Source organism: Tachyglossus aculeatus, chromosome 3 (genome assembly GCF_015852505.1).
Source record: "Tachyglossus aculeatus isolate mTacAcu1 chromosome 3, mTacAcu1.pri, whole genome shotgun sequence".
NCBI lineage: Eukaryota > Metazoa > Chordata > Mammalia > Monotremata > Tachyglossidae > Tachyglossus > Tachyglossus aculeatus.
The window spans coordinates 24,157,458-24,170,489 of NC_052068.1; the positions used below are offsets into that span (position 1 = coordinate 24,157,458).

The 13,032-nt window shown below is 48.2% G+C and overlaps 1 protein-coding gene across 1 annotated transcript in view; it reads right to left on the bottom strand.

Moving 5' to 3' along the window:
- Positions 1-5,692: 5,692 nt before the first annotated feature.
- CPN1 (carboxypeptidase N subunit 1) overlaps positions 5,693-13,032 on the bottom strand; it is a 91,109-nt gene continuing 83,769 nt past the window's right edge. The window contains exons 8-9 of the mRNA XM_038744035.1: positions 12,832-12,950; positions 5,693-6,021 (exon numbers count right to left, since the gene is read on the bottom strand). Of these exons, the coding sequence (XP_038599963.1) occupies positions 5,869-6,021; positions 12,832-12,950 (272 nt within the window). The 3' untranslated portion in view covers positions 5,693-5,868. The remainder of the gene's footprint in view (positions 6,022-12,831; positions 12,951-13,032) is intronic.

Below are 13,032 nucleotides of genomic sequence, written 5' to 3' on the forward strand. Positions count from 1 at the left end.
TCCTCATTTTACAGACGAGGGAACTGAGGCCCAGAGAATTTAAGTGACTTGCCCAAAGTCACACAGCTGACAAGTGGCTGGGATTTGAACCCATGACCTCTGACTCCAAAGCCCAGGCTCTTTCCACTGAGCCACGCTGCTTCTCTGATTTTCTACAAGAAAACCAGGTTGGACAGTCCCTGACCCACAGAGGACTCACAGTCTGGCATAGTGGATAGAGAGTGGGCCTGGGAATCAGACGGTCATAGGTTCTAATCCCGGCTCTGCCACTTGTCTGCTGTGTGACCTTGGGCAAATCACTTCACTTCTCTGTGCCTCAGTTCCCTCATCTGTAAAATAGGGATTGAGACTGTGAGCCCCATGTGGGACAGGGACTGCGTCTGACCCAATTTTCTTGGACCCACCTCAGCGCTTAGTATAGTGCCTGGCGAATAGTAAGACCGAATACCATAATTCAATGAATCAATCAATCAATCAATCAATCGTATTTATTGAGCGCTTACTATGTGCAGAGCACTGTACTAAGTGCTTGGGAAGTACAAATTGGCAACATATAGAGACAGTCCCTACCCAACAGTGGGCTCACAGTCTAAAAGGGGGAGACAGAGAACAAAACCAAACATACTAATAAAATAAAATAAATAGAATAGATATGTACAGGTAAAATAAATTAATAAATAGAGTAATAAATATGTACAAACATATATACATATACACAGGTGCTGTGGGGAAGGGAAGGAGGTAAGATGAGGGGGATGGAGAGGGGGACGAGGGGGAGAGGAAGGAAGGGGCTCAGTCTGGGAAGGCCTAATTCATTAGTTACATGTGGTAACTAAGGCACAGAGAAGCTAAGTGATTGTCCGAGGTTGCTCAGCAGACAAGTGGCAGGGTCAGGATTAGAAGCCAGGTCCTTCTGAATCCCAGGCCCGTGCTCTATCCACTAGGCCACATTGCTCCTTAACTCTTGAGTACATCACCTGGACAGCAGAGAACTCCGAGGCGTTCTGTGAGGATGGTTGCTACTCTTTGTTCATTTCCTTTTTTTTTATATATATAATGACATTTATTAAGCGCTTACTATGTGCAAAGCACTGTTCTAAGCGCCGGGGAGTTTACAAGGTGATCAGGTTGTCCCACGGGGGAGCTCACAGTCTTCATCCCCATTTTACAGATGAGGGAACTGAGGCCCAGAGAAGTGAAGTGACTTGCCCAAAGTCACACAGCTGACAAGTGGCGGAGACGGGATTTGAACCCATGACCTCCAGCTCCAAAGCCCAGGCTCTTTCCACTGAGCCGCGCTCCGTAGTGTGGCCTAATGGAAAGAGCACGGACCTGAGAGCCAGAAGACCTGGGTTCTAATCCCGGCTCCGTCTCTTGTCTGCTGCGTGACCTTGGGCAAGTGGCTGAACTGCTCTGTGTCTCAGTTACCTCATCTGTAGAATGGGGATTAAGGTTGTGAGCCCCACATGGGACAAGGACTTTGTCCAACCCGATTATTTTGTATCAAGTCCGGTGCTTTCTACGGTGCCTGGCGTATAGTAAGCACTTAAAAAGTACCATAAAAATTCCTGAATGAGAAAACAACGTTTTCTGGTGGCACGGAGTGTTACCAGCCTCTTGAGGACACAGAGTCATTTGGATGCGGAAGAGTTCATGAGGCTGAGGCTGGGGAACACCTAAAGTCCCGGTTTTTCCCAAGCATGGTATTCCTGGGGGTCTCAGTGGTCCCCACTATGGTGCCACGCTGGATGATGGCACTTATCAAGTATGGACTATGTGTCAAGGAGTGCGCTGAGCGCTGGGGTAAATACAAGATAATCAGATCAGACACAATCCATTCAATCATATTTATTGAGCACTTACTGTGTGCAGAGCACTGTACTAAGCGCTTGACAATTTTGGTATTTGTTAAGCGCTGACTATGTGCCAAGCACTGTTCTAAGCGCTGGGGGAGATACAAGGTCATCAGGTTGTCCCACGTGGAGCTCACATTTTCAAGATGAGGTAACTGAGGCACAGAGAAGTTAAATGACTTACACAAGGTCACACAGCTGATAAGTGGCGGAGCCGGGATTAGAACCCATGACCTCTGAATCCCAAGCCCGCACTCTTTCCACCGAGCCATGCTACACAATCTAAGACGGAGGAAGATCAGGTGTTTTATCCCCATTTTAAAGGTGAGGAAACCGGGGACCAGAGAGGTTAAGTGACCTGCCTGAGGTCCACAGCCAGTCCCCTTCTCTGTCCCCTTCTCCTCGTCCCCCTCTCCATCCCCCCCATGTTACCTCCTTCCCTTCCCCACAGCACCTGTATATATGTATATATGTTTGTACATATTTATTACTCTATTTATTTATTTATTTATTTATTTTACTTGTACATATCTATTCTATTTATTTTATTTTGTTAGTATGTTTGGTTTTGTTCTCTGTCTCCCCCTTTTAGACTGTGAGCCCACTGTTGGGTAGGGACTGTCTCTATATGTTGCCAATTTGTACTTCCCAAGCGCTTAGTACAGTGCTCTGCACATAGTAAGCGCTCAATAAATACGATTGATGATGATGATGATGATACAAGGTCATCAGGTTGTCCCACGCGGAGCTCAAAGTCTTTAATCCCCATTTCCCAGAAGAGGTAACTGAGGTACAGAGAAGTTAAATGACTTACACAAGGTCACACAGCTGATAAGTGGCGGAGCCGGGATTAGAACCCATGACCTCCGAATCCCAAGCCCGCACTCTTTCCACCGAGCCATGCTACACAATCCTAGCTCCTCATGGGAATTACAGTCTAAGAGGGAGGAAGATCAGGTGTTTTATCCCCATTTTAAAGGTGAGGAAACTGGGGACCAGAGTGGTTAAGTGACCTGCCTGAGGTCCACAGCCAGTCCCCTTCTCTGTCCCCTTCTCCTTGTCCCCCTCTCCATCCCCCCATCTTACCTCCTTCCCTTCCCCACAGCACCTGTATATACGTATATATGTTTGTACATATTTATTACTCTATTTATTAATTTATTTTACCTGTACATATCTATTCTATTTATTTTATTTTGTTAGTATGTTTGGTTTTGTTCTCTGTCTCTCCCTTTTAGACTGTGAGCCCACTGTTGGGTAGGGACTGTCTCTATATGTTGCCAATTTGTACTTCCCAAGCGCTTAGTACAGTGCTCTGCACATAGTAAGCGCTCAATAAATACGATTGATGATGATGATGATGTCCAAAACCCAACCCAGCCTCTATGCAGGACCCTGCCAAGAATTTCATTCCAGCACTGACTATCCCGGAACTTCCCGGATGGGAGAGCAGGCGTCCACTCAGCTCCATGTTACGTGCAGGAGTCACGGCTGCTGTCTCCCCCATCACCCTCACTGCCGTCCAGGAAACAGTCTACCAACTCGGCTATATTGTACTCTCCCAGCCCTTAGTACAGTGCTCTGCACACAGTGCAATGAAATCAGGAGAAGCAGCGTGGCTCAGTGGAAAGAGCTCGGGCTTTGGAGTCAGAGGTCATGGGTTCAAATTCCAGCTCCGCCAATTTATTCTATTTATTTTATTCTGTTAATATGTTTTGTTCTCTGTTTCATTCATTCATTCATTCAATCGTATTTATTGAGCGCTTACTGTGTGCAGAGCACTGTACTAAGCGCTTGGTACAGCGCTTAGTAGCTCCCACTTCTAGACTGTGAGCCCATTGTTGGGTAGGGACCGTCTCTATATGTTGCCACCTTGTACTTCCCAAGCGCTTAGTACGGTGCTCTGCACACATCAAGCTCTCAATAAATACGATTGAATGAATGAATGAATGAATGAATGTCAGCTGTATGACTTTGGGCAAGTCACTTCACTTCTCTGGGCCTCAGTTCCCTCATCTGTAAAATGGGGATTAAGACTGTCAGCCCCACGTGGGACAACCTGATTACTTTGTATCTCCCCCAGCGCTTAGAACAGTGCTGGGCACACAGTAATCACTTAATAAATGCTTCTAAAAAAAAAAGTGCTCAATAAATGAGTCGGCTGTTGGGTAGGGACCGTCTCTATATGTTGCCAACTTGTTCTTTCCAAGTGCTTAGTAGAGTGCTCTGCACACAGTAAGCGCTCAATAAATAGGACTGAATGAATAAATACCACTGATTGATTGTCTGCTTGATTGTCCTGACCCCCCAGTCCTGCCAGGAGCTCCTATTTTTTTTATGGTATTTTTCAAGCGCTCACTATGTGTCAGGCACTGTAGCAGATACAAGTTAATCAGGTTGGACATGGTCTGCGTCCCACATAATAATAATAATGATGGCATTTGTTACGCGCTTACTATGTGCAAAGCACTGTTCTAAGCGCTGGGGGGATACAGTGTTGCCAACTTGTCCTTCCCAAGCGCTTAGTACAGTGCTCTGTGCGCAGTAAGTGCTCAACAAATCCGATTGAATGAATGAATGAATACAAAGTGATCAGGTTGTCCCACATGGAGCTGTCTAAATCTCCATTTAGTCATTCATTCATTCATTCAATCGTATTTATTGAGCGCTTACTGTGTGCAAAGCACTGTACTAAGCGCTTGGGAAGTACAAGTTGGCAACAGACAGAGACGGTCCCTACCCAACAGCGGGCTCACAGTCTAGAAGGGGGAGACAGACAACAAAATAAAACATAGATGAGGGAGCTGAGGCCTAGAGAAGTGAAGTGACTTTTAGACTTTTTTAGACTGTGAGCCCGCTGTTGGCTAGAGACCGTCTCTATATGTTGCCAACTTGTACTTCCCAAGCGCTTAGTACAGTGCTCTGCACACAGTAAGCGCTCAATAAATACGATTGATTGATTGATTGATTGATTGTTGCCAACTTGTACTTCCCAAGCGCTTAGTACAGAGCTCTGCACACAGTAAGCGCTCAATAAATACAATTGATGATGATGATGATTGTACTTCCCCAGCGCTTAGTACAGTGCTCTGCGCACAGTAAGCGCTCAATAAATACGATTGAATGAGTGAATGTTGGGTAGAGACCGTCTTTATATGTTGTCAACTTGTACTTCCCAAGCGCTTAGCACAGTGCTCGGCACACAGTAAGCGCTCAATAAATACGATTGAATGAATGCAATTCCGGCTCCGCCACTTGTCAGCTGTGTGACTGTGGGCAAGTCACTTAGCTTCTCTGGGCCTCAGTTCCCTCATCTGTAAAATGGGGATGAAGACTGTGAGCCCCCCGTGGGACAACCTGATCACCTTGTAACCTCCCCCAACGCTTAGAACAGTGTTTTGCACATAGTAAGCGCTTAATAAATGCCATCCAAAAGAAAAATGATCGTGATAATAATAACGGTTTGTACTGACAATGATGAAAGGCCAGAGGGCCATCTCTCCTTCTTTCTCTTTTCCTCTTCCTCTTTCCCTGTCTTTCCTTCCCTCTCCCTCAGGAAGGGGCCGCCGGGCCGCCGGGTGGGTCCTTACTTCCCAGACTCTGCCAATCTCAGCGAGGGTCGAAGCGCTCCCTCATTCCCCCTTCTCCCTCTTGGGACTTTGAGCCCACTGTTGGGTAGGGACCGTCTCTATATGTTGCCATCTTGTATTCCCAAGCGCTTAGTCCAGTGCTCTGCACAGAGTAAGCGCTCAATAAATACGATTGATTGACTGACTTGAGCCCTCCACAGGCAGCCTGAAGGCAGCGGTCCCAGAACAGACTCAGACCACCAGGAATCCTTTCTGAATTTGGCTTATATTAAAATATCCGCACGGGTAATAAAATAGGAGACGTCATCTCATTTCACAGCAGGGACCGCGGATTTTGCGCAGCCGGCCCAGTCTTTTCATCCTTCTCCCGAGGCTCCGAGGGTGTAAGAATCCTCGGCCCGTCGGGGCAGTGGCTATCGCTGCCTTCATCTCTGGGGCATCTCACCAGCTACTGGGGTCGCTTCGCCAGTTGCCCGGGGCACCACCTTTTTCTGCTGAGCTTTGCCACTGGGACCCCGATCAGTTGATTTCTGCTCCGGAGCCTTTTTGGAAGTGTCTTGCTTGAGCTGGAAGTTGACCTGGAGAGGGGAAGAGAGAAGAAGCACCAGCAGGTCTGGAATTGCCCAGAATCCAAAGCCTGTGAGGGCTGGCTTTTGTCTATTTGTGGCCCTGGTACGGGGGCAGGGAGATTCATTCATTCATTCATTCATTCATTCATTCAATCGTATTTATTGAGCGCTTACTGTGTGCAGAGCACTGGACTAAGTGCTTGGGAAGTCCAAGTTGGCAACATATGGAGACGGTCCCTACCCAACAGCGGGCTCACAGTCTAGAAGGGGGAGACAGACAACGAAACATATTAACAGAATAAAATAAATAGAATAAATATGTACAAATAGAGTACCAAATTCATTCATTCAATCGGATTTATTGAGCGCTTACTGTGTGCAGAGCACTGGACTAAGCGCTTGGGAAGGACAAGTTGGCAACATATACAGAGACGGTCCCTACCCAACAGTGGGCTCACAGTCTGGAAGGGGGAGACAGAGAACAAAACAGAACATATTGACAAAATAAAATAAATAGAATAAATATGTACAAATAAAACAGAGTACCAAATTCATTCATTCAATCGTATTTATTGAGCGCTTACTGTGTGCAGAGCACTGGACTAAGCGCTTGGGAAGTCCAAGTTGGCAACATCTAGAGACGGTCCCTACCCAACAGCGGGCTCACAGTCTGGAAGGGGGAGACAGAGAACAAAACAGAACATATTAACAAAATAAAATAAATAGAATAGATATGCACAAATAAAATAGAGTAACAAATTCATTCATTCAATTGTATTTACTGAGCGCTTACTGTGTGCAGAGCACTGTACTAAGCGCTTGGGAAGTACAAGTTGGCAACGTATAGAGACAGTCCCTACCCAACAGTGGGCTCACAGTCTAGAAGGGGGAGACAGAGAACAAAACAGAATATAGTAACAAAATAAAATAAATAGAATACATATGTACAAATAAAATAGAATAACAAATTCATTCATTCAATCGTATTTACTGAGTGCTTACTGTGTGCAGAGCACTGTACTAAGTGCTTGGGAAGGACAAGTTGGCAACATATAGAGACGGTCCCTACCCAACAGCGGGCTCACAGTCTAGAAGGAGGAGACAGAACAAAACAGAACATATTAACAAAATAAAATAAATAGAATAAATATGTACAGATAAAATAGAGTACCAAATTCATTCATTCAATCGTATTTATTGAGCGCTTACTGTGTGCAGAGCACTGTACTAAGCGCTTGGGAAGGACAAGTTGGCAACATATAGAGACGGTCCCTACCCACAGTGTAGAAAATATGTATAAACATGTATAGATATATACAGAGATGGGTCAGCTGGGTGGATTTGGGCTGCACCAGTGTGGTCCCTTGGCCTCTCTCTCCCCCAGACCACCAGGAGAATCCTCCAGTAGCCCCTGCTGTCTTTTGCCATGACCCCCAGTGCTCCCGCTCGCAACCCAGCCTCTATATAATAATAATAATAATGGCATTTTATTAAGTGCTTACTATGTGCAAAGCACTGTTCTAAGCGCTGGGGAGGATACAAGGTAATCAGGTTGTCCCACTGGGGGCGCACAGTCTTCATCCCCATTTTACAGTTGAGGTAACTGAGGCCCAGAGAAGTTAAGTGACTTACCCAAAGTCACACAGCTGACAATGGGCAGAGCCGGGATTCGAACCCATGACCTCTGACTCCAAAGCCCGGGCTCTTTCCATTGAGCCACGCTGCTTCCAGCTGAAGTGAACTGAAGCTGCAACGGCGGCCCCTCGGCCTCCCTTCCCTCCGGACCGCCAAGCAAAATGTAAGGCACGTGGCGAGAAGCTGCGTGGCACCGTAGAGAGAGCAGGGGTCCGGGAATCAGATGATTATGGGTTCTAATCCCCGTTCTGCCACTTGTCTGCTGTGTGACCTTGGGCAAATCATTTCATCCTCTGTGACTCAGTTCCCTCATTTATAATAATAATAATAATGATGGCATTTGTTAAGCGCTTACTATGTGCAAAGCACTGTTCTAAGCGCTGGGGAGGATACAAGGTCTTATATAGAGAAGCAGCATGGCTCAGTTGAAAAAGCACAGGCTTTGGAGTCAGAGGTCATGGGTTCAAGCCCCAGCCCCGCCAATTGTCAGCTGTGTGACTTTGGGCAAGTCACTTCACTTCTCTGGGCCTCAGTTACCTCATCTGTAAAGCGGGGATTAAGACTGTGAGCCCCCCGTGGGACAACCTGATCACCTTATAACCTCCCCAGTGCTTAGAACAGTGCTTAGCACATAGTAAGCACTTAATAAATTCCATTATTATTATGATTGTTATTATTACAAGGTCATCAGATTGTCCCACATGGGGCTCACAGTCTTCATCCCCATTTTACAGATGAGGTAACTGAGGCACAGAGGAGTGAAGTGACTTGCCCAAAGTCACACAGGTGACAAATTGGCAGAGCTGGGATTTGAACCCATGACCTCTGACTCCCAAGCCCGGGCTCTTTCCATTGAGCCAAGCTGTGGGGATTGAGACTGTGAGCCCCACGTGGGACAGGGACTGTGTCCAACCTGATTTACTTGTACACAGGAAGCACAGTGCCTGACATATAGTAAGCACTTAACAAATAGCATAGTTATCATTATTATTATTTTATTATTAAGCAGGGGCAACATGCAGGCTCAACCCATTTTAGAAGTTCTCTCCTGATCCCCTCTATCACCAGGCTTGTTGGACTCTTTATTATCGTGTTGCTTTGTATTCATGTTATTTTTTCTTTCCTCTATGCCTGTTGCCAAACCCTGCTAAAACCTCTTCTTAGATTTTGAGGCCCTGGAGGGGCCAGGGATCATGCCTCGCTTTCCCCTTTGTATTTTTCCTAGCACTCAGTACAGTGCTTGGCACATAGTGAGCATTTAATGAGTGCCACTCCTGCTACTAGGGAAGCAGCGTGGTCAGCGGAAAGAGCATGGGCTTGGGAGCCAGAGGTCATGGGTTCTAATCCCGGCCTCGCCCCTGGTCAGCTGTGTGACTTTGGGCAAGTCACTTAACTTCTCTGGGCCTCAGTCACCTCATCTGTAAAATGAGGATTAAGACTGTGAGCCCCACGTGGGACAACCTGATCACCTTGTATCCCCTCAGTGCCTAGAACAGTGCTTTGCACATAGTAAGCGCTTAACAAATGCCATTATTATTATTATTATTACTTCCAATTATGGCCCCTGGATCTTGTTCTGCAACATTGGTGAGGGTGGCCTGAATGGAGAATTTCACCGCCCAGGGAGTGGAAGAGGCTCTGTTCACTGAGAAGCAGGAGTGGAGGTGCGCCCCAGCCGGCGCTCCCCCCGGGACCCTCCTCTGGGACCCTCCCCAGGGACCCCCCACCCCAGGGACCCCCGCCCCGCCCCGCCCCGCCCCGGGACCCCCCCCCCCGGAGGTCCCACCTCAGGCCAGAAAACCAGCTTGCGTTTACTGCCCCCTGGAGGCTGTAGAGGAATATGACCGAACATGCTACTTTCCCCTGTCCTCTTCCCTCTGAAAACAAGAACAATTTGGCCTGATTCTTCTCCTTCTCCTTCTCCTCCTTTTCTTCCTTCTCCTCCTTCTCCTCCTTCTTCTCCTCCTCCTCCCTCTCCTCCTTCTCCTCCTTCTCTTCCTTATTCTGCTCCTCCTCTCCCTCCTCCTCTTCCTTCTGCTCCTCCTCCTACTTCTCCTCCTTTTCCTCCTCCTCCTCCTCCTCCTCCTTCTCCTTCTTCTCCTTTTCCTCCCTCTCCTTCTCCTCCTCCTTCTCTTCCTCCTCCTTCTGCTCCTCCTCCTCTTCCTCCTTCTCCTCCTCCTCTTCCTCCTCCTCCTTCTGCTCCTCCTCCTCCTCTTCCTTCTCCTCCTCCCCTTCTTCCTCCTCCTCCTCCTTCTCCCCCTCCCCTCCTTCTCCTCTTTCTCCTCCTCCTTCTCCTTATCCTCCTTTTCCTCCTCCTTCACCTTCTTCTCCTTTTCCTCCTCCTCCTTCTCCTTCTCCTCCTCCTCCTTCTTTTCCTCCTCCTTCTCTTTCTCTTCCTCCTCCTCCTCCTTTTCTTCCTCCTTCTCCTTTCCTTCCTCCTCCTCCTTCTGCTCCTCCTCCTCCTTCTCCTCCTCCTCCTCCTACTGCTCCTCCTCCTCCTCCTCTTTCTGCTCCCCCTTCTCCTCCTCTTTCTGCTCCCCCTTCTCCTCCTCCTCCTCTTCCACCTCCTTCTCCTCCTCCTCCTTCTCCTCCCCCGCCCCCCCCCTTCATCTCCTCCTCTTCCTTCTCCTTCTCCTTTTTCTTCCACCTTAAGGTGACCAGTGGTCCGGTAATGTACTAGACAGTCCAATTTTCAGTTGACCAGCACCCTGTCAACTTCCCACACCCATTTTTTTCTTTCCACCCAATTTTCATTTCCTTTCACCATGGCTCCTGCAGCCGGGTTCTGTGGCCCAGATGCTGCTCCAGACTTCACGTGTTTCTGGGAGGGGAACACATGGGTTCCACTGCAGTGGCAGGGGCCAGGGACCCCCCAGGAGAGGATCCAGGCTTGGGCCGGTTTGGGCCGACTCAAACGAGTTTCTGCAGTGTGGTTCTGTGTGATGTCATCAGGTCACACTGTGGGCCAGGGCTCTGTGAGGGAGGCCGTGTGGTCCTTGGGGACGAGCTTTCTGGAGTACCTTCACTGACCACCCTGTACTACCGGCACGGGGAAGAGGAAGAGAACTGGGTCCTCTCGGTCCCCTGAGTATGAGAGAAATCTGGGGAGATGATAGGAAGGAGGGAAAGAACAAAGTAGAAAAGGAGAAGAAGTTAGGAAAAGGCCACAACGGAAGAGAAAGGAAGAAAACTGAGGAGAAAATTTGGGGATAACAAGGTGCTGAAAACATTAAAAGAAAATGGGGGGATTTGGGTGAGACTCTGATTACAGCTAAGAGCTACCGACAAGGTAATCGGGGGATCATTTGTCTAGCAGTGCTTCCGTTACTGGCTTTGGCATGAGAGAAAAGGGTGGCTGAAGCTAGAAGTGATAGAGGAGAGAGCTCTCAAAATTTTACAGTTGGGTCCAAAAGATGCATCTCCAATTGAGAATGAGAATGAGATTCTCATTCCTGAAATTTCAATCAGTCAGTCAGTCAATCAGTGGGATTTATTGAGCACTTACTGTGTGCAGAGCACTGTACTAAGGCACTTGGGAAAGTACTGAAGAATAGAGTCGGTATTTGTGATCCCTGCCCATGAGAAGCTTACAGACGCCAGAGGAGATTGCAGGGAGGACTGAGAACTCACACGTGGGATTCACTTATAGGGTGGGGGGATCTGCGCTTCACCTCCCATTGCCTCTCATGCCAGCCAGGAGTGTTCCAGCTATATCTCAGTGACAGACTTTTGGAAGCTGTTGTGCTCTTGCGTGAGGCTGTCATACCGACAAAATTTACCTTCATGTGGTTCGGTCACAAGATGCAGTCAATATGATGTTATCATGCCATATTAAAATAATAATGATAATAATAATGGCATTTGTTAAGCGCTTACTATGTGCAAAGCACTGTTCTAAGCGCTGGGGAGGATACAAGGTGATCAGGTTGTCCCAAGTGGGGCTCACAGTCTTAATCCCCATTTTACAGATGAGGTAACTGAGGCACAGAGAAGTTAAGTGACTTGCCCAGGATCACACAGCTAACAATTGGCGGAGCCTGGATTTTTTTTTAATAGCATTTATTAAGCACTTACTTTGTGCAAAGCACCGTTCTAAGCACTGGGGAGGTTACAAGGTGATCAGGTTGTCCCGTGTGGGGCTCACAATTTTAATCCCCATTTTACAGATGAGGTAACTGAGGCACAGAGAAGTTAAGTGACTTGCCCAGGGTCACACAGCTAACAAGTGGCGGAGCCTGGATTTAAACCCATGACCTCTGACTCCCAAGCCATGCTCTTTCCATTGAGCCACACTGCTTCAGTACCCCAGAGAATCCCAGATCAAGTAGGGAAGGAGGGGAGATTTCATTTAAACCACACACCGCCACTACCCTCTCTTGCCCAAGAGGATGTCGTTGGTTCTAGTTTGGGAAACTGGCCCTGGACCACTTGCAATCTCCTGTAGCTTGTTGTTGGACAGCCAAGTCCGAGAGCAGCGGACAGGAGAACTAGCGGAAGGTGGGGAGAAACCAGAAAAATGCAGGGACGGGGAGGAGAGGCCACAAGGTGGAAGGAATAGGGAGAAGGAGGAAAATAACGGAAAGGGGAAGGTCAGAGAGATGGAGAAAAAACTGGGAAATGGGGTGGTGAGGAAGTGGAAATTGTCAGGTACAAGAGGAGTTATGAGGTCCAGGATGGGCTACTAGAGAGGCTGGCAGGGTCTTACATTATCCATCCTTTATCGAGAGTGTGAACGTCAAGGAGCCAACCATCATCACCACCGTCATCGATGTTATTTATTGAGTTCTTACTATGTGCAGAGCACTTTACTGAGAGCTTGGGAGAGGACATTACGACCAAGTTGGCAGACACGTTCCCTGCCCACAGTGAGCTAACACCCATCATCCAGTTCTTTAGAGCATCCTGTTGCCACTGTCTCGAGAACTGGCTTGTCGGTGGTGTAGTCTGATTACGTTTCTGTGGGGAGATTGGCCCTCTGTTGGCATCACACTCTTCAGCCCGCTTGAAGGCTTTCTGCCCCTGTCCCCATCCCCAACAAGTCATGACCCTGTATCCCCCCAGCATCACCCTGTATCCCCCCAGTGTCACCCTGTATCCCCCCATCGCTTAGAACAGTGCTTTGCACATTGTAAGCGCTTAACAAATACCATCATCATCATCATCATGACCCTTCGGCGCACTCACCAGCTTGGGTCGTGCAGGCCCCACGGTCACGTTGACCGTCTCCGGCCGATATCCGGCTACTCTGGCTGTGACGCTGTACTTGCCCGGCAGCAGCAGCCGAAAGAAATCCCCTTGGTCACCTGAGGGTCAAAATGACAGAACCCAGTCAGCTCCAAAGTGCCCGACCGAGACCAGCTTTCCTTCCGTCTCCCTGAAAGTCCC